We start from the raw sequence: 25,487 nt of genomic DNA on the forward strand, positions 1-25,487 counted from the left end.
AAAAGGGATAGTCCCTTTAAAAAAGTTGCGTGTTTACGTTTGTGCCTCAAAATCACTCTTACCTTGTACAAATGCAAAATCTAAAATCGAAATAGTTTTGCCCCACATGTCCGGCGGGTGTTTGGAAAACAATTACACCCGTAGGGACCGTAGTTTTCAATAAAAACAATATTTTAATCCACTCATTATTGAAAACTACGGTCCCTACGGGTGTAATTGTTTTCCGAACACCCGCCGGACATGTCTCTCCAGCAATGTATATAATTGCCAATTGGAGAAGAAATTGTACAGCTGCAGTTGATGAGATGGTGTGGACTGGTGTGAACTGAGTCACATGTATGCAACCGGAGAGCCACCTGGTTTATGTGGAGTTAGCAGCTGAGGTTTAACTGCTGTTCCTTTTTCCTTGTAGTTTTTGCAATAGATGTACAGGTTACAATTCAGCTGGCCGGCTGCTATGAGTGAGCAGGTTTATGCTCCTAGATCATAGACTTATAGTGATAAGTAGAATGCAGAGCTGGTCAGATGGCTTGAACATTTTCTTTATGTTTTGTTATTTATGTTTGTCAAACCATCTCCCCAGTAGAGTTCAGTAGAGATGGGATTTATGGCTCTTTGAAGGGAGCCGGATCTCTGGGATCCGTTCCTTTCAGAGAGTCGTTCAAAAGACTGGCTCTTTTGAACGACGTTCCCGATGGGGGGGGGGGGGGGGGCAATATCTGCCCAGGGCCTCCCTAGTGACTCCCCACTCCCCAGTGCCTCCCCAGTGCCCAGGGTCCCCCCCAGTGCCTCCCCAGTGTCCCCCCCAGTGTATCCTGCTTAGGGCGCCAGCTTGCTTATGACCGGCCCTGGTTGAAACCCCCCTGCCCCCCTCCTCCTCTAAAAAGGAACGGCTCCCTACTGTGAACCGGATCCCATCGTTCCTTTCAAAGAGCCGTTCAAATGATCCGACTCGTTCACGAACGTCACATCTCTAGAGTTCAGTCAGGTAACCAGCTGTACCTACACTCCCCTTCGTGTTGGGCTGCCATAGAGGTGAGGGGCTTGTTGGTACACTGGTTGACCTTAGTGGTTTGTAGTGGTTACGTTGCTCTGTTGAGTTGCAGTGTTGGCTTGGATGCCATTTGTAGGGTGTGGTGTTAAAATGTGTGAGTTCACCTCACCCATCTATTCCCCTCTCTAAGCCTGCAGCCCATAGAAGTGGAGCACAAGCCAGCTGGTCTGTCTGTACTGTAGCAACAATCAGGGGATGTTTTTAAATGTTATATGTCATTGCTGCTCATCAAAGTATTTAATTGAATTTGTATTTAACTGTTTTATGAAAATTCCTTATTTGTACCAAATAATAAAGATTCATATTTGTATTCTACCTGTCCTGCCTGTTAATCATGATAGCAGGGTTACATAGGCTAGAGAAATATCTTTTGGGTGCTTCCTACCAAACAAATGTATTTAATTTCACCACAATTGATTTCATAACATTATTTTTGAAAATAAACTGGATTCTCAAATATGACTAGAGTAACTGCTCGCTCACAATACGACATGTGAGCTTTTACATCTGCTATTTTCAACAACAAAAAAATCTTGTTGAAGAAATTTAACTTTGAAAAATATTTTAGACATTTTAACAGAACAAATCTTGTATGGGGTCCCTGGGCATAAATGTTTTCATATGGCGGTCCTGTCCACAGACAAATTAGCCTACTTGACAATACAGCACTGATTTAAACAACATTAGGAAACAAGCGCAAAACTTGAAAAAGTGCCCTTCTGGGCACATGTCTCCACCAGGAGGATGGGACTGTGAGATGTTTGGCAAAATGTTTAGGAGTAATATAAACATGTTTGCCTTTGATGGCAATTGGATGATTTGAGGCATTTTGTTCCAAAAATGTGTTTTGCAAAAATCAACCGCTATAACAGGCCAATGTGAAAAGGGTGGGATATATTTCTCGGCCTAGTAAGAAAATGTGTGAAAGATTTCACGTAAATTGCATGCTGCGTTCATGATTTGAGGCTTTTGTTCAAAACGGGGCAATCTTGCAAACTGTGAAAGCCAAGTATAGCCAATTAGGATGGAATATGAAATATCGGACAGATCCGACTTGAGCACATGACCATAGAGATACTGTGTAACGATTTGTGAGATTTTTGGACAGAATCTGGAGGAGTAATATCAAAACATGTGTTTTACAAAAGTCGGCCTCCTGGTGGCGCTATAAAAGGCAGATGCGGAAAATGCAGGTCAAAGGTTTGTCCTTGGCCTCTAGGGAGTGTGTATGCAACGTTACACGCAGATCGGTGCAGTTGTAGGTAAAAAATGTGAAAAGCTGCCTCATGGTGGCGCTATAACAGGCCGTTCTGGAAAATGTGGGGCAGAGGTTCATCGTTGGCATCCAGGGAGTGTGTGTGCAAAGTTTGGCATCGACCGGGTTAACGGTGCCGGAGATTAGCTGTACACAGACGGACGGAGGGCCGGGGACACACACACACGGACGGAGTGCAAAACATACTCTCTCCCCATGCCTTCGGCCTGGTGGAGACAATAACGCAAGGTTTACATGAGTCTTGTGTGCACTGCACTTAGCACGTTCTTTGAACGGTATACCCACTCTACAAACTGTTAATAGCCTACTCAATCAATCCTCAGTGGCCATGGTAGTCTACCATACATTTGATTGTGGCGCCATCTGGTGATAGAAAGTCGCTATCGCAGCTAATACGCAAACCACTCTTTTGATCCTCTATACTTTCCGTAGTTACATGAAAGACAAAAACTTACTGGTGTTTTTTTTTCTCCATCCACCTCTCGTTGTGGTTTCTGGTTTGTATTCTTATTAAATGCTGCCTTACATCACATTATGGCCAGTCTGCAGTTTCCAGGCAGAGATTGCCTTATCCACATTTTTACTTTCTTAAATGTGGACGACCTGTTCAACGTGTCCAGCGTTTGTAAGGTAAGGTGGAACGTACATGCTGCCTGGAGGCTAACCAAAATAGCTCTATGAAATTCACATAAAGAACGATATTATACGCCACGGTTATACCACAAACTTACAAAGATACAGATGACGAGTGACACATTATAGGGCGGGATAGCTCTGGTCAATAGCCTCGATCAAAAACATCTTGGAGAGGTGCGAGAGCAGCAGAAGTAACATAAAGAACAAGAATTGATGACAGTCATAATTACCAGCTGCGTTATTGTGTGCGTGTGTGTGTGTGTGTGTGCGCGCGTGTTGAAACAACATGTCCAGGTGACTCTGTAAAGGTGACTTCAGACCAAACAAACTTCTTCAGACTAGTCAAATAAGACTACTTAAAGGCAGAGTATCACGCTGCCATCTACTTTGTCTCAGTTTAATTATGACAAAGTTGTGATAACAATCGAAAATACAACTAGGCTCTATTCACCTTTTTCATATGGCCCATAAGTCTTTGCATTTGTGTGGGCATAAGTTACTCTTTCTCTTGCTGTGTTGCCAGTTTGGCAAGAGAAACAAGTGACCAGGTCTATGAAAACAACCACAAATGAAAATAGTTGATCTACAAGCTCACAGCGACACATTGTGAGGTTGTACATCTGTTATTTAAAAACAAATATTTTGAATATTTTTAAACATTTTAATAAAAAAGGCACAAAATATGTTCAGATGGATGTCCGTGGACAATTACATATTAATCTGGGGTTCCTTGATGTGAAGAAATGTGGAAGCAAGCCCAAATAAGCAACTACTGTAGGCCACTTTAAAATCAAGCCCAAACAAAACATCAACCAGCAACTAACAATAATTTATTTGCAAGTGACTTTACAGAAAAAAATCAAGTCAACGGTTGCTTATAATAAGCAGACATGGCAACGCGGACTGAAGGAAGCAATGCACACACACAAGGAGCCCCAGTACCTTGGCGGGGGAAAACGTGGATACAGCCTGTTCAATGCTGTGTGAAGTCGTAGCGGACTAGTGGCCACTACTCTGAAAAATCCCTCCCACCACGTCGGGACTTTGGACTTATTACTGCAACTGTGCCTAAATATTTTATATTTTCTAAATCGTTTTTTTTTAACTGGACATCCGTAGGGGGTCTTTGATAGATATGCATCATTATTTTTAAAAGGAAATGCCCCTTGCTTCCCACCCTTTAAAACTGTCAGATTGCAACATTTTTTGTATCAGGGCAAACCACCAGTCTGCCAACGAAACAAAGAAACAAATTGAAAAAAGCAGCCTGCAGTGCTGGTTTGCAGTGTGTTTCCAGTTCTGTTTAATATAAGCGACTTTGGGCTAGTTTTCCTGTAACATAGCTTAATATTCATAGTTGTGCGTTGCTTTAGTTTGGGCTTGTTTCTGAAGTGTACTTGCTTATTTGGACTTGCTTCCATGATGCTTTTTGAAAATAGCTGATGTAATAGGGCTCAAGTGGTGAAATTGCTTCTTTGAGTTTGTTTTCATAGACCTGGTCGCTTGTTTCACTCACATAATCTGGCATTCTAGCTTGTCAGCAAAACAAAACACAGATAGCATTTGTAGCCTGCGTGGGAGTCCACGGGAGGTCGGGGCAGGGGTCCACGGGTACAGTGGGGGTCCCTGCAGAGGTTGGGGGGTGAAATAACATTGGCGCGCGACGTGCCACTGGTGGGTTGTTGTTGCAACTTGCTGGCTTGGCTGAGCTATCCCATTGGCTGAGAGGTCGGCTGCGACCGTTTAGACGATGGGTTGTTGCTGGCATTAAAAGTGTCTGGTTGCCAAGAGACGAGGCAGCCAATCAGGACGCCAGGTCCTCGTGACTAATGCTATAGCTCTGCTTCGCAGGTGGTAAAAACACCACTGGTGAAATGCATTCAACGTGCAATATAGGTCCAGTAAAGGTGGCTATTTTCTGGTTATTTCGCTCCGTTGTGCAGTTTAATAGTATTAGAACTAAAAATAGGCTCTCATTGACTTCCATTGTAACGGGGAAACAGCTCTCAAAGTCACTCTGTTAGCACATAAGCGAACACAACAAAAGCTGTTTCTGACAGTTTCTGACATTAGGAAAACTCATGCCATTTTATTTTCGTCTTTTGATAGATTTATAAAGTAACTATTTTGGTTGGAGATACTGAAGTGGTTCTGCGGTGTTCCCAACTCTCGCGGGGACATTGTGCGAGGTTCCGTTTGTAAACAAGTCACCACGCTGTTTGAGATGCACCCAGTTGCAGCCTCGCAGACGAGCAGTCCCAGACATTTCTCCTAAAGTGTCTTCTAAAGTGTCTCCCTCAAACACGTCCATTGTGTATGGTTTTTAGCGACAGGCGGACGAGATCAAATACGTTTGTTTACATCCATGGCATTCCAATAATACGCTTCAGGAGTGGGTGTACATATTTGGACCAATCAGATCATTGTTTACTCAACACGAACATAAGTTCGCGTAGGCAGGATCTTCTTTCTACACAAATTAGTCAAAACAAGACAACATTGACATTTTTTATAAAAAATAAAACAGCATGAGTTTTCCTGATTCCTGTCAGAATCAGCTTTTGCGGGTGCAAGCTTTCAGCTTCTGATGGTTTGGGGGAAGAAACTGTTGGATAATCTTAAACCGCCTCCTACCAGATGGCAGGAGTTTAAGGAGATGGTGGGATATAATGTTACCATTTTCTATAATAGCATGCTATTATAGAAGCCATTGTTCTCGCATTAATACAAAACAATATTAAAACATTTCAATATTGTTCGAAATGACCAAACATGCCTACTGATGATGTCACTGTTAGGCAAGTTTCTGAACTGACCAATGACCACAGCCCTACTCTGAGACACAGACAAGTAAACAAGTATGGTACCATAATGAGCATTAGTGAATGCACTTACTGTAGAACCACAACCTTACACTCAATGGTTTCACTCTATCTTCATCATCTCTCTCCATATTCCCTTCTGCCCCTTCATCTTCTTTGTCTTATCTTAGACCTAGACTTTTTTTTCCACATCCCTGTAGACCTTCCTATGTATTAATTTTACTTGAGTCATCTCCAGTATTGTTGTCTCCACCAGGCCGAAGGCATGGGGAGAGAGTATGTTTTGCACTCCGTCCATGTGTGTGTCCGTGTGTGTGTGTGTGTGTGTGTCCGTCCTTCCGTCCGTCTGTTACCAGCTAATCTCCGGCACCGTTAACCTGGTCGATGCCAAACTTTGCACACACACTCCCTGGATGCCAACGATGAACCTCTGCCCCACATTTTCCAGAACGGCCTGTTATAGCGCCACCATGAGGCAGCTTTTCACATTTTTTACCTAAAACTGCACCGATCTGCGTGAAACGTTGCATGCACACTCCCTAGAGGCCAAGGACAAATCTTTGACCTGCATTTTCCGCATCTGCCTTTTATAGCGCCACCAGGAGGCCGACTTTTGTAAAACACAAATCGTTACACAGTATCTCTATGGTCATGTGCTCAAGTCGGATCTGTCCGATATTTCATATTCCTTCCTAATTGGCTATAATTGCCTTTCACAGTTTGCAAGATTGCCCCGTTTTGAACAAAATGCCTCAAATCATCCAATTGCCATTAAAGGCGTATGAAGAAATGGCACCCTTTTCACATTGGCCTATTATACTGCCACCAGGCACTCTCCATTTCCTCAACAAAATGAAGAAAATTGTTGCAAAAAACTAACAAACAAAAAAACATGTTTATATTACTCCTAAACATTTTGCCAAACATCTCACACAGTCCTATCCTCCTGGTGGAGACCTGTGCCCAGAAGGGCACTTTTTCTAGTTTATCTCTGAGAATGGCTGTTTCAATAGCTCTTTTATGGAACTTTATATGACTGCATTTCATGTGTGTGATTTCAGGATTGGCTCGAAGCTGCACAGACCCCTTTGTTATGGAGGTGAGTTTTATCTTTAGGGCACCTCTAGGCTGGTCACAGGTTCAATTCCCGATCCCGACTATCCCAATTTCTCTATCTCCCCATTTCCTGTCAGTATATTAGTCTCACGCCAGAGACTGATTGTTGCCAGACTGTTGCCTCTCACAATTTCCAAACGTTTTCGCCACCATTCTGGCAAGGCCAGAAAGTCGTTTATTTGACACTCATAGGCGTTACCGCATAACTTCCGGGTATGATGATGAAGAAAATATATCCCTGAAAAATAAAAAAAATAGTTTCAAAATGATAAATGTATGAACTTGAATACTAACTGTACATTTTATGTGATTTCTTCAGGGGGAGGGCGTGTCTAACAAGTGTTGTTTTTGGCAGCAATTTAGATTGTAGTTTTAGTTATAGTCTCTTGAATAGTTTTCATTTAGTTTTAGTTAGAGATGGGATTTATGGCTCTTTGAAGGGAGCCACTCCACAGTGCCTCCCCAGTGTCCCCCCCCAGTGCCTCCCCAGTGTATCCTGCTTAGGGTGCCAGCTTGCTCATGACCGGCCCTGGTTGAAACCCCCCTGCCCCCCTCCTCCTCTAAAAAGGAACGGCTCCCTACTGTGAACCGGATCCCATCGTTCCTTTCAAAGAGCCGTTCAAAAGATCCGACTCGTTCACGAACGTCACATCTCTAGTTTTAGTCACATTTTAGTCACCTTTAGTGTTAGTCTAGTTTTAGTCGACTAAATATCATAGGATTTTAGTCTACTAAATCTAGTTGATTTAGTCGACTAAAATGTATTTTGGTGGGCCTTGATGCCGTCATAATGACTGTTTTTACACTTGCTGAAAATAACCGATCTACAAGCTCACAACGCGTTGCAGCGACGCGTTGTGAGCTTGTAGATCGGCTATTTTCAGCATGCAACCATTTGTAAAATGACTAATACTGGATCTCTTGTCCACTAGTCCCTTCCTAACATTTTAGTCTAGTTTTTATTTGCTGACAAAATTGTCAGTAGGCTATATTTAGTCTAAGTTTTAGTCATCATAGCTTAGTTTTCATTTAGTTTCAAAAAGGTTGTCGACGAAAGATTTTCGTCATAGTTTGTTGACGAAAACACTTGTCTCTAACATCTATGTGATGTCTTCAGGGGGCTGTGTGTCCGGCGCTGGGGGGTCTCTAACATGGCCGCGGTGGACAGCGAACAGGCGAGGGACGTGTGGAAGACGCACTACCTGCGTCGCATCCACCTGGAGAGCAAGATGGCGAGAGGCAGCGAGTGCGACTACACCCACAAAACCCTGATCGGTCACACGGGTATATACCCTGTTCGCTAACACTTGATATGCATCCCATGTGGTATGTACATACTAATAATTAGGGTTGTCCCGATTGGTCCGGGTGATCGGAAATCGGCTCCCATCACATGCTTTTCAAAAGATCGGAATCGGGGAGAAAAGATTGAGTTTTGTCTAGTGTAAATCTCAAAGAAAGATGTTTCTAAAACGGGTAGTCCCAATACTTGATTCTGATTGGCTGGTTACCGTCACGTGACCGGTGTAAATTTCACCGATAACCCACACCTTCAATCACTATAACATTCGCAGCTGATTCCGCATCTCTGTAGCTGTACTGGGGAAGGGGAGCACTTGATTGCCTTGCAAACCCATGCCGTGCGGGCGTCTAAGCGCCGCCCGGCTCATATGACTGAATGTGTGGCTCCAGGCGGCCCCGTAAAGACGTCAAGCGCTATTCTCAACAACAAGTGATGTGGCTCGCTTTGGTGGCGTAAAGCGTAGCTACTTTTGTGAATTTAATAGTTTTATTAGGTTAATATTGCTATATGTATGTAACCGTTTTAGAAAAGCAATAAGCCACTCGAGGCCCCCGCTTACCGGGTATTTTACAATGGCTGGGAGGGTAGAAGACCTGCCTACGCCCCCAGCCATTGTAAAATACCCGGTAACCTGAGACCTCTCGTGGCTTATTGCTTTAATAACCAATGAGATTTTGTAAAAACTAGTTGTTTTCCTTCTGGTCCCAGTCAGAGATCATCAAACAAAGACTAGTCACACTCAGAGGCGTGAAAGACACCTATGATGAAAACAATGGAAATGCAACCCCCGCTATGCATGATGGCATAGGTGTCTGTAGTACTCTCTCTGAATGAGAGAGATACTATTTAAGAGTTTTAACTTGACTTCAGTTCTATAAACTGTAGAACATTTGCCTTTCAGTAATTGAAAGGCAACACAACAGACTAGACTAGAGTGACATACATTAGGATTAGGGCTGGGGCGGTATGGGATTTTTATTACCGCGGTTATTGTCGGCCCCCATACCGCCGGTATGGCGATAATTACCGCACCCACCCCCCCCCCCCCCCCACCCCCCCCGCGCGCGAAAAAAAAATCCTCCGGTTTTATAGTGTTATTTAGTCCGGTGGAACACCGTGTATGGAGATGTTAGAGCAGGTCTGCAAAATCCGGTAAAACACCGTATACGGAGATGTATAGAGCAGCTGTGTGTCTTTAGTGCAGTTCCAGTGTCATTCCTCCGATCCATGCGCGGCCTCCCCTCACAGCTCACACACACACACACACACAGTGGCACCGTTACAGAGACAACAGACAAGACGACTCATATAGCTTTTCCACGTGTTTCTGTTATCCAGTTTACCAAAATTAAATCCACAACAGCGCTATTTATTGTGAAGACCCTTGCGCAGCGCGAGGTAATTAACCCCAGCTGCAAACGATCCGGACTTTGATTGTGTGATTATAATATATATAAATCCTTTAACGGATATTATGGACTACAGTTTTATTAAGGAAAGATTGGCATGTCAATGCCGCAACACGTGTTCGGGTGTCAATCAAATCAACTGCGTCAGACATCTCCCGCAGCCCGCTGTTAAAAAAAAGAAATAAAAAAGCGAACGGATTTCACATCATTTCAGATCAAGACAAGTTGTGTTGAGCGTCTTTTTCCTGCGATCCCATTGATGTCACAACAGACAACATTTATAGGTGGGTCTGGTTTGGAGTAGCCTAATTTAAAACATTGTCCGACTTTGTTTTGAGAGAATATTAATACCTCGCGCTATTGTAACAGCCAGGTGCATCGTGCATTGCTCAGACCGTCAGAGAGAGAGAGAAAGATTAGGCTAAACGTGTAGCCTATGGATAAGGGTGCATCGTAGGTAACAGGTTTCAACTTTGTATTGATGTCTGTCAGCGAGAGACGAGAAGAGAAAGGGGGAGAGAGAGAGAGAGAGAGAGAGAGACATTAGGCTGTAGCCTATGGATAAGGGCGCATCGTAACGGTTTCAACTTTGTATTGATGTCTGTCAGCGAGAGAAGAGAAAGGGGGAGAGGGAGGGAGAGAGAGAGAGAGAGCTGTACAGACAGGACGGACAGAACTGTTTTTATCTTTTGACTGACTATAAGAAAAAGTCCTTCTGCACACCTACAATGGACAGGTGCGTCGGATAACTGGAACTGAGAAGTAGAGAAAAAAAGAATCCCGCACACTGTCTCACTTGGAATCGCAATGGCAACCATTCTCACTCCAATGAAATGCCCGCTCAGCAGCGCATCGCATGAAACAAACACCACCATTCAAAAACGTCCCCTCATCATGGAACCTAAAATCTTAAACATATTAAACAAATTCCAAGTTAACTGATAGATTTAATATATGATGAATTGAAAGGTTCAACTTCCAGCCGCTCCACACCACGCAGCAACTGCGCGCCTCCCCAGTCCCCAAGCCATGAGTTAACATTATTGCTTGATTGATTGATTTAAGTTTGTATTAACAGTTTACAGTACATTTGCACAACTCAATACAAAAACTGTTAACTGTTACTCTGTGAGTGGACGACACCATAAAGCATTACACTTGTTTACAAGAGGGTCCACCTTGTTCAATTCATCATAACATTTTGTACACTATACACTTCTAGCCAAAAACAGGAAATCATCATAAAGGAGGTAAAAAGGGGGAAAAACATATACAGTGAGGGGGAAAAGGGGTGGGTGGAGTCAAGGGATTTACATGTCTTAATGACAGTTGGTAGGGCGTTCCACATTTTTGTGGCATAGGAGTGAAATTAATTTAGGTGGACCCTCTTGTAAACAAGTGTAATGCTTTATTGGGTCGTCCACTCGCAGTTAACAGTCTTTGTATTGAGTTGTGCTTGAAATGTAGGCTACTGTAATTCTGCAAACTGTTAATAAATAGTTCAATCAATCAATCAATCAATCAATACTTGTTTGTGCCGAATCTGGGTTGCACATGGTTTGTTGAACTCCCTCTGGTGTTGCTGGCATATGATTAGACTGACTGAGCCTCACTGTTTATTATGATACACTTTATTTCATATCAACCATATGCACTTAGGCCTAGAACCCAGGGTTAGGGTTAGAACTAGGGTTAGGGTTAGGGTTAGAACCTAGGGCGCCAGAACAGCACGGACAAAAAAAACTCAAAAAAACAAAAACAAAAAAAAATGTTTATTTTTTTTTATTTTATTTTTTTTTACCGCGGTAACGAACCCGATACCGCGGTATGCGTTGTATACCGGCGGTATGGCGATATTGCGGTTATTGCACCCAGCCCTAATTAGGATATTTGTTATTGTGATATGGCATAGGCCTAAGTGTTATATAAAAATATAAAGATTGGCATCGGTATGTCTCGCAATCAAATGATCGGAATCGGATCGAGAGCATAAAAACGTGATCGGGACATCCCTACTAATAATGCTTTCTAATAATGATCATAACACATTATAAAGCGTGCATTATGGACATTGGATGCATAGCAAGTGCTATACGCACTGTTCATATGATTTTTTTTCTCTACACTACAGGACTGATGGTGTTTTTATTTTATTTAGTTTTTATAAGTGGATTTTAATAATATAGTATTTTAGTATTCCTTTTTACTAGTAGATTGGAAGGCAGTGAAACACCCTTTTTACTAGTAGATTGGAAGGCAGTGAAACACATTATGTACAATTTCGTTCACGTATGTATCTGCTGAATGACGAAGCAGGCCTGGCGCCACAGGGGTGCCAGAGGGGCCTCTGTTGCAAATTCTGCCCCCTCCGTTTAAGTGTTATGTACATATAGAGCCTCGCAGTCCCGCCCCCTACCATGGCCCAGGAAATGATTCTCCGTTCATTTTCCTCATAGACATTTCAGAAAGTATTTATTTAAAGACGTTTACGCCGCGGACAAAGCCAACTCGAGTCGTGACAAATCATGTCAACAAACACAATTTTTTGGGCCGAACAAATACTTAGAAGGAAAAAAAAAAGGCAGGTTACAACACTTTCTTTGTTGTTTTTCTTCTTTGTAATTATTTGTTTGGTCCAAAATATTGTTTGTGTTGTCATGAGTTGTCACGACTCGAGTTGGCTTTGTCCGCGGCGTAACCGTCTTTAAATAAATACTTTTTGAGATGTCTATGGGAAAAATGCATTGAGATTCATTTCCTGGGCCATGGTAGGGGGCGGGACTGCAACGCTCTATTTTTTTACTGAATAAAAATGAGATGTGCCCCCTCGCCGTTTTCAACTCCCCCTCAGTCATTTCATCCTGGAGCCGAGCCTGTGACAAAGAACGATATCAAGCTGCTGTGAAGCAGGAACCATTCAACCTCTTTAAACAATTATAATGTAGCTTTTAACCCATTTAGGCATGACGTCGAAATTAATCTTCTAAATCCTGACAGTTTTCTGAAATACCTGTTCAGTGGTGCTCAATATTTCATGTTAAGGACCCCAAAAAGTATATGTAATTGGCCACCGACCGCCAACTGAAAATATGTTGTTCCAGGAACCCCTCAGAAGCAAAGATTTGAGTTAAAAACGTTCGCTCTGAAAGAATATATATTCAAAGAGTTACGCCACCTTTCACGATTTTTCAAAAATAGCACACAATGCTTAAAACACCAAAAGGGGTCCCCTCCCAGAATGTGTTAAAGTCACGGCTCGATTCCATTTACGCTTGTGTTCATTTATTTATTATGTTATATTATGTAAAGAAAACCTGGTGATGCACCCCTTTGCCTGTGTAACCTCATCTTTTATTTGTGGGCTGTTTGCCACCATCAAGGCAGAGTAGCAGTGGCGTGCACAGACATTTAGAGGGGCAGGTGCTCAAGTTAAAAAAGGGCACCTTGTGCAGCGCGTGGAACCGGCCGGTTGCCTTAATCCATTTTGGGCGGGAATCCGTTTTGGTGTTAGCATTATGTTATGCTTTAGCTATTGAAAAATAGCAGATCTACAAGCTCATAGCGCGCCACTGAGTGGCGCGCTATGAGCTTGTAGGTCTGCTATTTTTGAAAAATCAAAAAAAAAAGAGAGAAAAATGTTTAAAAAAAAAAAAAAAATTCAAAAGGGCACATTGCCAAAAGGGCAGGGGGTGCTCTAGCACCCCCTAGTGTCTATCTGTGCACGCCACTGCAGAGTAGGTTGGTTTGGTGTACTTGGGTTTAGCAGTAGGGATGGAGCTCGTTAATCTTTGAGTGGTGTAAACCACTCCTACAACTGTCTTTTTTGTGCAGAAAAAATGAGCATGGTTGCTATGTTCACCCTGTTCACCCGGGTGTAATTACTCCTACAACTGGCTTTGTTTGTGCAGAAAAAATGAGCATGGTTGCTATGTTCACCCTGTTCACCCGGGTGTGATTTCATTACGTCAGACATGATTTCATTACGTCAGACAGGCTATATGACGCCACTCAGTTCACACAGGTGTGATTTTATTATTGATAACGATCACCTTATCGAGCAGGCTTATCGAGCCGGGTCCTTATCGAGCCCACTATCGAGCATTTGCTATTATTTTGTGGAAAGATGGGAGACAATTAATTCTGAACAGAACCTTATTTTTTTTGGCCAGTTGTGATAGTTTGTATGCCAATAAAGAGTTCTAAGGTGGACACACACACACACACACACACACACACACACATTTCGATTTCTTTATTTGAATCCACAAATTACAATTCATTTTACAAGGAAACAAATATAACGGGGTTGACAGTTCATGTTCACTTAAGGATACACATGGCACCTCCTCCTCCACACAGACAAACTGCCTATAACAGCCGAAACAGAACAGTATTTGGCAAGTTGTTTGGCTTTGCTTTTTGTCATGCCAGCTATTCTTAGGCCACTCATGGTCAATTTATGCACATGGCCCAGGCTTCCGAATATCAGTATGGCAAATCTACAGCGATACCCCAGGCTTGTCATACTTCCAAGTAATGGTTGATACTTAGAATATTGGTCTTGGAATGCCTGGTCCATGTACAAATCAAAGACACAGCCCACCTCCAGAATCAGGACCTCCTTGTGACTGGTGTCAACAAAGACAATATCAGGTGTATTTGGGATGTTAGCAAAGACATTGCATGCACAGCTAAACCAATCTGGTAACACTCTTGAATGTTTATACATTGCTGCACTAGATGGCACATACTTTCGGACTGCATCAGACACTAGGTCAACAATCCGGTCGTGGCGAGCAATAGTGTGGGTGTCAGGATACCAGATTGACAGATTGTACTTGGTTGGTAATACTTGCAGTCTTGCTTTGAAGTTGAATTTTAAAACATCCTCCCCAATAGCAGCATTTTTGTACATCGAATGTGAAACAGAGTGATCAGCTGAATCAACACAGGCCAACTTTCCCTGCAGTCGAAGGCCACGCCAATGTTCTTTGCCTTCAGTCTGTTTCGTACTAAGCAGAACCCTTCTTGCCGTTTCTTCCTGTAGTCTAGTGTCCCCTCCCTGGTGGGTGAGGGTAGCCTCCACTACCACGCTGGAGTCTAATTAATCCATCAGAGATGGGCACGTTTTCGTTGTTTTTTGCCCATTTTAGCTGGACTCCTGTCCGATGGCAAAGGTCGTTGAGATCTGGCCAATCAGACCAGACCCTGCTGTTTGGTGCCTTGCATGATTTCCGCCGCCATCGGTGTATGGATGTGTGCGCGAATGGGTGAATGTAATGCACAATAAAGTGCCTTGGATAAAGGCGCTATATAAATGCACCATTTACCTCCAGAGAACAGCCCCAACACTGTCTGTCTGTCTGTCTGTCTGTCTGTCTGTCTACCATCCAGGCAGAGTGGTTGGTTTGGTGTACCTCCAGAAGAACAGCCCCACCACTGCGGACCCTTGGGGTTTCAGGAGCACCTTCTGCACTGCCTCCACTGACGGGACAGTTCGAGCTTGGGATGTCAAAGACGTTAGTATAAACATTACGTTACATTTCATACGGTAGATTTCCACTGGCACCAGAAAAAATAGTTATATAGGGTATATAGAAAGAATGCATGCTAAATGATGTTTTTGTACTAAAAGTAAAATACAACCAGTAATGACATAATGTCAACAGCTTACCATTATTGTTTCTTTTTTGTTTTGCAAAAATGTGTAGTTCATGATGTATTGTGGACATTAACCCATTCAGGGCGGGAACCCCTTTTGGTGTTTTAAGCATTATGTTATACTTTAGCTATTGAAAAATAGCAGATCTACAAGCTCATAGCGCGGCACCGAGTGCCGCACTACAAGCTTCTAGATCTGCTATTTTTGATTTTTTTTTTTTAAATGGGGTTCCGCATAGCCATATACAGATACTAATGGGGGTCCTTGACATGAAAAAGGTTGAGCACCACTAACATAGAAACATAGGTTTTTCAGAAAACTAAGTGAACTGAACGTGCTTTTGTTTAGGGAGTGGAGTTGTGGTGCAGTCCCGTGCAGAGTCCTCTAACAAGCATCGTCAGTGTCATGGAGCATGGACTAGTGATCACGTCCGACTCCTCCGGGCTCATCAAGAGCTGGCATGCTCACACTGGACAGGAGATGGCGTCCTACCCCACTGCATCGACACACTGCACATTACTACCGTACACTATTAACAACAGCCACTTTATCTCGGCAAGTTGCCAACCACTTCCTCTGATCTTTTCTTACGTTAGCTGTTATTCAGTTCTCAGGTTTCTATTCTATTTCTAAATATAATAATTACATATAAATTAATTTGAGGCATTGCAATTGTAATAAGCTGGGAAGTTATTTTTTGTATTTTTTAATTTAAAACGGATTTCGGTATACGAGTGAATCAATGAGTGAGTTTTTTTTAATAGAAAATTCCCATCCACTGGGCCATGCAAAGCTGTCTAATCGGCTGATGTACATATGATGTACGACTGATATTCGTCCAGTGAGAGGTTCTGTGGTGCAAAAACTAAGTACGATTAAATTGTGTCTTTTTTTTTTAGCGCGTTACTGTTTCTGTAATGAATTAATCAAAATTAATCAGTTAAAGTCCCAGCCCTAATAATAACACTAAGCACTTTCTTTGATTGAAATCTTTCTTAGGTGGGGACCGATTCAGGAACTGTGGAAACACTAACTGGTATAACTGGTCCCGTTTGGTCCAAACGGTCCAGTCTAGTGGTGTGTGAGCCCTTTGTCAAAGTCAACTTACTAGTACTCTCTCCTGACAAGAAATGGATCTTTGCTGGAACCAAAGGCAATCGTGATTCAAGTCCAAAGGTAATTGTAGTCTGTGTTTCCTGATTATGTAAGCGCTCTAATTCGCTCTCTAATTCTTGCACATATACATTTAACTTTTAGACATGCGACACATCTGCTGCATAATTGCCAATACCTATGCCGTCACAAAAGGGAAATATCGGCCGATGTGCAGTCACATTGCTGATATACAGTACTGTAAAAGTTTAGCTTTATTGTTACAAGCTTCTGTTGTGTGATGTGCCTGGCAGGTCTTCTGGGCTGACAGCCTGACTAAGGAAGATCCTCTGTGCCAGAGTCTGCACAGAAGAATGCAGTCGATCATAGGGTGCCACGCAGCCGTCTTCATGCCCGACCATCCTGCTCGCCTGGCTGTCGTCTATAAAGACTACAACTACGGCCTCATTGTGCAGGATATCAGCATGAAACAATCCAAATCCAAGTCAGAGATTCAGGGTACGAATGATTTTCATATCTGCATTCTTTAAAAAAAAAGATGTGATATGGATGCATGACTCAACCATTATACTATAGAGACTAAAACCATTAAGCCTAATTTCAACCGAAAAATGTGTCCCATGGCATGACACATTTTTGTGTCATGCCAAATCTGAAGTTACTTAAAACCACTGGTGATCAATGTTGGGTCTGGGCACACTCTGTAACACTGAGAGTGTACGGGTCCATTTGGTCCCATGTTCTGTGTAGGTTGATGAATTGAATGCATAGGACCTCAATGGAAACAAGTCCTCAGGACCCGTCCGAAATGGTTGACAAATGACAGAGTTACCGTGTGGGGTTGCCCTCTACTGTACTGTCACTGTACTGTAACACCCCAAATCATCATATATTCAGTTAATATGTGTGCTGTGCAACAGTGACACTTGGTTGTAAAAAACAACCAAACGTTATTTTCGTGCTCGGGACAGACCCAGCCAGCCAGGGACCCAGGGACACACATAGCTGTCTATTGGCCATATTCAGACGTCAGCCATCTTGCCAGCAAGGTGATACCTAGGTGATACTTCCCATAGACGGCCCATTCATCCAAACAAGAAAAGTCTCTCTCTAATTATATTAAACAACGTCAGAATCACCAACATTGCAGCTGTAGGGAAAGCTTGAATTATCAAGCTTATCAATTAAGTTTTTGTTTAATACAAATCCACCGTAGACATGTTATGAGCTACTTCCTTCCAGATGATTATTTTCTAAGTATCAGAGTATGGAAACGCTCGTTATCAGTAAAACAACCTCCTGCTGCCTCCTGCATTATGTTCACATTCAAAACAGGTGCTATGCATGGGCTGTTGAGTGATATTCAACGAGCACTTCCAAACTCCAGCACTTAGAAAAAAATAATCTGCAAGGAATTTCTTGACAGGAAGTAGCTCATAAAATGTCTACAGTGGATTTTTATGAAACAAACACTTTACAGATTGAAAGAGGATAATTCAAGCTTTCCCTACAGGTTGGGGGTTTTGACGTTGTTTAATATGATTAGATAGGACTTTTCTGTTTGGATGAATGGGCTGTCTATGGGAAGTATCACTGGCAAGATGGCTGCGGTCTGAATATGGCCTAGGAGTGGTTGCACCACTCAAATAAGGTATCAAATGGGGACCCGTGGCCTAATGTATATCAAATTGGGGGTCTTTGAAATTTGAACAGTTAAGAATCACTGCTTTAATAATGTATGCATTTGAAAGCACACCTTGCTTTTCATTTTGAACCTTCCCAATTGTAGTGAAGAAGCTGGAGAACTCTAGCCTGTGGTTGAACAACAAAGTACACAACATCTTGCTGGAGGCCAAGGACAGCGACACACTAGTGCTGTCAGATGGCGAAGAGTTCCAGGTCCATTTTAAAGGGACGTGCACCAAATCCCGTCACAAAGACATTTTGTCCATGTCTGTGGTAGGCTCTTCTCTTATTGTGTATTATATTATATTGTTGGTGCCTGTCTGGCAGCAACCTTGTACTGTACCTCAATGGCATGAAAATAGCTGATCGACAAGCTCACAACGCATAAACGTTGTGAGCCATACTTAAGGCTCATTCATAGTCTGGATTTTCGGTGGTGAGGTGACCACCGCTCTGGTGGTGAGGTGACCACCGGAGCTGAAATAACGTTGAGCGGGGGTGAGTAAAAACAGAGAAGGGCTGGAGCGGTGGCGGTGGTTTGCTCTTCACCGTGGCTCGTGAGGTCATGTTGTAGTTCGTTGGTCACCTCACCACCGAAAATCCAGACTATGAATAACGCTTAAGTCTGTCTGTGGGGTATATAAATGTCACTGTTTCTGACTAAGTCATTGTTTTTTTTTAATGTTCGTGTTTTTATGTCATGTGAAAGCAGGGAATCATAGCTTCAGATTGACATATTGGTTGTTCAGTTTGGCCAACCAATTTGAGATATGGCTTATAGAGTAATGTATTGCGGAAAAGAGCAAGTTGAGAAAACAGGCTTGAAACTTGAAAGGTTCACTTATGTGGACTCTTAACATTACACCTAGCTACGTTTAAGCATGTATTTCATATTTACTTGTCAATCTAAGCTCTGACATTTATTTCAGAGATGCTCTAGTACATTATGTGAACTCATTTTGCAAAAATCTGTTTTTCTCCTCTCCTGAATAGTTAGTCTTGCCGCCATGACTGTCTCTGTATCAAAAAGAGTCACAAATGTTTAACCAATGAAAAGTATTAACAAGAGCTTCAAACGACTTTTTTTTTTACATGCAAGGTTTCTGCCCAACAGACGCTATTATACAATGCACTTTATTGTAGGTTTGTATATGCAATTTGTGTTTTTATAGGATCGCTTCCGTATGGTGGTGGCATCTCACGTCTACCTAAAGGTGTTCACATGGAAAAAATGGGAAACTCATTTGAACGAGCAACCGAAGGAACGATACCAATTAGGAGGTTCTCTGCATTTGTTCAGGTATGGAGGACTAACCAGCGGTTCCCACACGTTTTAGCTGGATACCCAAAAGAGAAGTTGTATGTCTCCCTGGGAACCCGACCCAGTGGTTTAAGCACTGAATACGTCCCTTATTTGCGCATGCGCAGTTCGAGTATTTCCAGGTGGCCACCAAGGGTTCAGTCACTACGGAATCTTCTTGCGTGCAGGTTGCAAAATCTGCATTGAGTTGTATTATTACAAACCTACCTTAACTCTTTTGCTAGCTGTTAGCATAAATCCCAGTTCCAGGTGCCACCATACTTGTTCACTTTAAGAGTCGGAGTTTGCCTTTAACTCTTTGAGAGTTTCAAGGATTTCTATATAGTTTGTAGACTTCTCTATGGCAGAATGGCGTTTTTGAATGATTTATTGAAAATTCTCTGTTGTGAATGTGTGACAACGAAAGACCTTCAGAGAAAGCTTGACTTGTCTGCTTCCAGGAAACAAATGAACTGAGTTGATAAAATGTTTAGTTCTTGTGTTGGAAGCCATTTAAAAGAGCCTGCATTTACACTGTTTTCTGTTTCTAGGACAACCAAAAAAAGTTATGCCCGGTTGAAGTTTTATTTTCTAAATAACTTTTTTTCTGCTGGGCGTACATAGCCATGCAATATCTCATTTTAAAGGGTGAGTTGTCTAGTTCAATTAAAATAAAATAAAAAGTTTCTCACATGTACCACTGTAGATATTTTGCCATCTATAAATAGCATGGTCAGTCATGATCAATCTGACCTATCCAGCTGAAAGTCCCCATAGCTCTGAAATTGGAACATCATATAAACTCAATTATTTTTTGGGGTAAAATTAGACATTCTAACGCACATTTTGATATATACCATGTTTACATAGTCTTACCAGTACCTTGTCTATTCATGCATGTATCTCAAAAACCTGTTATGAAGAAACACAGTTTTGATAAAAAACACATCCAAGGACATTGTTTTGATATGACTTGGTGCCCATGATATGTATCAAAATATAGACTTGAATGTATACTGTATTATAAAAAAGAAATTGAGTTATTACCATCTACCGTTACAGAGTAAATCACAGTTGAAACTTGCTTAGTCATATACAATAAACCTCACAATAGTGAACAAAATAGTCATGACAGGTCTAACTCATTGTAAAAGCGTATTTTATTTTTTACGACTACTAACATAATAAAATGATAAATATTACAGAAAATAAATAGGCCTACATACAAAACAGTTACTCCTCCCCTAGCTCTGATCCATAGCTCTAAATGCGCATTTAGAGCTATGGATCAGAGCTACTCCTCCCAAATGTCCCCAAACCCAGTCCTTGACGGTGTGTGTGTGTGAGTTAACCTGACTCCGCCATATGGGGCAGCAGAGTGTACACTGTGTTCCCCCCTCCTGCTCCCATCTGGGAACTCTCAGGCAGACTTGATGCCCGGCCACAAAACGGCCTAGCCAATCAGCAGCAGCTTCTAGCAACTTCTAGCAGCAGCTTCTAGCTTCTAGCTGCTGCTGATTGGCCAGGCCGTTTTGTGAGCAACTTCGCTTCTAGCTGCTGCTGATTGGCCAGGCCGTTTTGTGGCCGGGCATCAAGTCTGCCTGAGAGTTCCCAGATGGGAGCAGGAGGGGGGAACCCAGTGTACTCTCTGCTGCCCCATCTGGCGGAGTCAGGTTATGTGTGAGTAGGCTAAATAAAAAAAACACCCAAAAACTGCCCCCCCCTGAAATGAATGAATGAATGAATCCGGTTCAGTGTCGGAGAACGCCATCGCAGTCTTGACAATTCATCCTCCTCCTCCTCCTCCTCATCTGATGCCAGTTCTAAATATATAAAAAGAAATAAACATTTTAGCTGTAGTCAGTGCACTCATTAAAACATTGCCAAACGTACTGTGATTATTGAGTAAATGTTTCCAAAATATAATGATGTAATGCATAATGATGTTTGAATTTGGTTAGTAAATAAATATTTTCTTTGCTGACTATTTTCAGTCAGACTTCTCAAATCAAGATGTGCTTTAACATTAATCAGCCATGTGCAGCCCTAACATAGGCCTACTTGTCTTATTCCACCTTCTGCCGTGTTTTGTGTCAGGGATGTGCACACATAGACATCAAAGGGGCCTTCAGCCCCTGCCCTTTCACCCGTCTGTAAAACAACTGCCCTTTCCAGACCATGGATGCAGCATTTACTATGGTGAAAGAAATGCCCCTATTTTCCATGCCGCATTTAGGAGAATTGCTGAACTTGGAACACAGCATTTTGCGTCAAACAAATTTGTTTTGAAATCCATGTCATTACACCGCATCTCCAGTAGATAAAGAGTGCTGGGTTGCAACCCGAAAATAGCTGATCTACAAGCTTGTAGATCTGCTATTTTCGCTATTTTTGTCCAAAAAGTGCCCTCTTAACGGGATTTCAGCCCCTGCCTCTCTAACACACTCTGCACGTACCTGTTTTGTATCCATGTCAGGCACAACTGGGCCTTCACTCACGTGGTCTGTGACTACTCACCGTTGCATTGTGGGCGCAGTACAATGCAACGGTGGGAAAGACGAGCTGGTGGCCTTCTCTTTCACCTCCTGAAGAGCAAAATGCACCTCATGAAAAACAATTTACACTGTCTGTCCACTACAGTAGTTTTTGCTTCTGCTTGCACGCACGCACGCACACACACACCGGTCTTTTTGGAGACAGCTTTGGTAGCTGCGTTGTCTGTTAGAACTGTGTTATTTTCTAAGACTCGCTCTCTACAGTAATTTCTCAATGTCTTCCTCACAAAGATCACGGTTTATGTTCCTTTACTAATTATTAGACAGTGAGATGTCCTATTTTTACAAAGAGAAAACGTTCTTGTGACCACCTGACTTATGGTGCGTTACCAGTTTAAATCAACATAGAATAGGCTAAGAGAATGCTACACATACTGATGAGACGGGCAGTGATATCATCATCATGGCTTTCCTCCGTAATAACGTAATAACTCTGTCTCTGTCTGATTCTGAATGTTCTTTTATTTATTTATTTTTTCTTTTCTTTTGTTTGTTTGAATACCTTATTTCATACGGTATCAACTATCAAGTTGTTTTCTCAATGTCAATGAACAGTCAGTGGGACAGAATGGAACAGCTATATTTTTTACATTTTCTACTAAAATTTTCTACTTTTATACTATTGTTTTTTCATTCATTCAATTTTCAATTTCAAGTTTGCTCTTTTTCTGATTACTTTGTATTTTTGTTTGTAAAATGAGTGTTTACCTTCATAAATATACTGTTCAAACAAATAAAATAAAAAATATATTAACTAGAAAGATGCATTTCTGGAGAAAAAAAAAAGTGTGGTTGCCTCAATCACAAATATAGACCCCTGACAGTAATTTTGCTAGCCAATATCAAGTCACCTATGATCATGTGTAAGTAATTTGGAGGTGATTTATCACCCCAAAAGCATGTTTTTGCAACAAACGGTTAATTATCTTCGCATATAAGGCGCCCCTATGGATGAAAATTAAGGCTGTCAAAGTTAACGCGTTAATCGTGCGTTAACTCAACGTCCTTTTAACGGCGTTAATTGAATTAACGCGCGATTAACGCACGGTGAAGTTTGACAGAACGGTTGAGAGACGCATGCATCTGAATGCAGGCAGGCAGATTCCAATAGCCCCGCCTCTCTCTCATCCCCCCCCCACTCTCTCTCTACCATTCCCACACTCAGTCCGGACTCCGGACCGTCAGTACTATAGGGCTGCGCACAGTTGAGCTGTGAGCAGAGGCTGAATGCCTCCGTTCGGCTCGTTATTAATTAATTTGCTTCACAATGTGTTAGATCAGAAGCTCTTTGAAGTGGGCATTGGGCAAAAGCAAAACTCTGGCAGTTTTGGTTGACAAACATAGTTAGTTAGTTGTGGAAGCTTGATGCTAATCATGCTACACAGACCATGCTAATGAGTGCTAAAGCTAATGTTGACTTGCAGGAGAGAGGGGCAGGGGCTTGTGTGTGTGTGTGTGTGTGTGTGTGTGTGTGTGTTGAGTTTATGATTTTGTTTCCCCCTTCCATGGCATTTGCAATAAAGCAAGCATTCTCCCATGTTGAGTATTTAAAACTTGAAAAGACCACCAGTGGTCCCTGAGGGGATTCCAGGTGGCCCACAGCTAAATGATGGAGGGTTGGTAACCAAATGAACCCTTATAGATCTTTAACTCTCAAGAGTTGAATAATTGTTAAACAAATGCATTACTTAAAGTTAATTTACAAGAATTCTACACAATTAGAGAACTTAGAAATGTTTTTATTTTGATCAACATACAGCCTGTTATCTCTCCTAATGGTACCAAAATCAATACAGTTATTTAGTTTGGGTCTGGAAGGCTAAATGTCATCAAATGGTGGTCCGTGGCTCAAATGCAGAATAAATAATGGACCTTGATATGAAAAATCTTAAAAACCACTGATTTAAGGTATATTTAGAACGGATAAAAAATATGCGATTAATTTGCGATTAATCGGCGATTAATCGGCGATTAACTATGGGCAATCATGCGATTAATCGCGATTAAATATTTTAATCGACTGACAGGCCTAATGAAAATATAATTGCTTTTAGCTCTGTGTTGATTAAACCACCACCGACATGTGATTCAAATTTGGGGTGGTTTGGACATTACGTTTGTGGCGTTTCTTACTTGCTTTTGACTACTATTCAAACGAGTATTACCCAACATGAATATTACCATACATGAATTGTCTGTGGCTATGACACGACCAGATTACTTGAACTACCTGACGCAGGTAGAGATATGTATTACACCAAAAAACTGCAATGTTTCAGTTTATTTTTATTTATAGTGCAACATCACCCCAAGGGGTCTCTGTGCACTTCACAACAATACACAGCAAAAAAGCAGAACATACAATAACAAGCATAATACGATGTGTCAATACACATGGATGACGTAAGTACCATGCGATAGGACACAGAGATAGGTAAAAATTTGTTCAGAATATACATTAAAATAGCTAGGGTTTTAAAACCACGGGGCAGAGCAACTAGGGGGAACCATAATGCAGAGAAAAAAGATAGGTTTTAAGTCTAGATTAAAAAATGTAGTGAGTGCAATGTCTCCGAATGCACTATGAAATAGAAAATAAAAATGATTCAGAATAAATGTGAATAAATGCAGTACATGAAAACAAATCACACAGTAATGGGCCCCACTCGTGGGCGTGTGCGCACGAGTGGGGCGCATGCACGCACACATACACACACACACATTTGAAGGACATAAACACTGCCAGTGCAGCCAGTTACAACGTGCATGGACGGCAAAGCATCGTTACATACAGTACAGCTGATATGTCAGACACAGGACAGCATCGTTACATACAGTGCAGCATGTCAGACACAGGGCAATAGACATAAATCATGGATAAAAGAAACAACGCCTCCTCCAAATTGAGCGGCTTCCTATAATGGCTGAAACTGAGCAGTACCTCGCTAACTACTTGGCTCTCCTTTTGGAAAGGCCGGCCATTTGTAAGCCCCTCACAACCAACTTATGCACATGCCCTAGGCTGCCAAAGATAAAAACTAAAAGTTTGCATCTGTAGCCTAGCTGTGAGATGGTCTGCACTAGTTGCTGATACTTCAGCACTTTGGTTAAGAAAGGCTTCTTCCAAGCTGTAGTCAAGAGTCAGAGGTGAACACCTCTCTATGGTTTTACTTTACAACAATGACATCAGGGGTGTTAGCTGAAATGTTAGAGAACACAGAATCATCATTACACAGGTTAAACATCCTGGCTTCACAGTAGAATGCTTATAAAGCATGATGGAGGACCTGGAAATGGAAGAGATGTCTTTCGATATCAAATCCACTATTCTGTCATGCCTACTTATGTAGAGGCCCCTGTAAACATGGCAACCATGTGGGACATGGTTTCAGCTATTTGTTCATGGCCATGATGAATACAGTGAGGAGCATGAGGTGGAGAGATTAAGTTTAGAGGGTAGAACCTGTAATCTCGCTTTCAAAGTAAAAACAACAATGCACTCCTCAATGGCAACATTTTTTAACACAGAGTGAGAGACAGAATGGTCCACAGCAG

The 25,487-nt window shown here is 42.0% G+C and overlaps 1 protein-coding gene and 1 long non-coding RNA gene across 3 annotated transcripts; both read left to right on the plus strand.

Moving 5' to 3' along the window:
• The first annotated feature begins 247 nt into the window (after positions 1 to 247).
• LOC306924602 lies at positions 248 to 1,334 on the plus strand. The gene is made up of 3 exons (XR_013790189.1): positions 248 to 383; positions 980 to 1,035; positions 1,185 to 1,334. It is a non-coding gene; the product is annotated as an uncharacterized lncRNA (long non-coding RNA).
• Positions 1,335 to 2,774: 1,440 nt separating this feature from the next.
• Positions 2,775 to 22,695, plus strand: LOC306925699 (F-box/WD repeat-containing protein 12-like). Of its 2 annotated transcripts, none has more exons than XM_079504712.1 (10): positions 2,775 to 2,960; positions 6,850 to 6,887; positions 8,022 to 8,188; positions 15,011 to 15,135; positions 15,627 to 15,833; positions 16,278 to 16,454; positions 16,685 to 16,889; positions 18,181 to 18,350; positions 19,250 to 19,377; positions 21,854 to 22,695. In XM_079504712.1, exons 1-10 carry the CDS (start codon positions 2,865 to 2,867, stop codon positions 22,137 to 22,139), a joined length of 1,599 nt encoding a protein of 532 aa, XP_079360838.1. In that variant the 5' UTR covers positions 2,775 to 2,864; the 3' UTR covers positions 22,140 to 22,695. The 2 variants fall into 2 exon arrangements, with proteins under 2 accessions (XP_079360838.1, XP_079360839.1); XM_079504713.1 differs by lacking the exon at positions 21,854 to 22,695 and adding an exon at positions 19,929 to 20,023.
• Positions 22,696 to 25,487: the final 2,792 nt, after the last annotated feature.

This window comes from Electrona antarctica, assembly GCF_951216825.1.
Source record: "Electrona antarctica genome assembly, chromosome: 6".
In the NCBI taxonomy this organism is placed as follows: Eukaryota; Metazoa; Chordata; class Actinopteri; order Myctophiformes; family Myctophidae; genus Electrona; species Electrona antarctica.

Coding starts and splice junctions, on each gene's coding strand:
- LOC306925699 (XM_079504712.1), top strand. CDS start 2,865: ATGGCCAGTCTGCAGTTTCCAGGCAGAGATTGCCTTATCCACATTTTT. Junction 6,888..8,021: donor CAGACCCCTTTGTTATGGAG/GTGAGTTTTATC, acceptor TGATGTCTTCAG/GGGGCTGTGTGTCCGGCGCT. Junction 18,351..19,249: donor ACATTTTGTCCATGTCTGTG/GTAGGCTCTTCT, acceptor GTGTTTTTATAG/GATCGCTTCCGTATGGTGGT.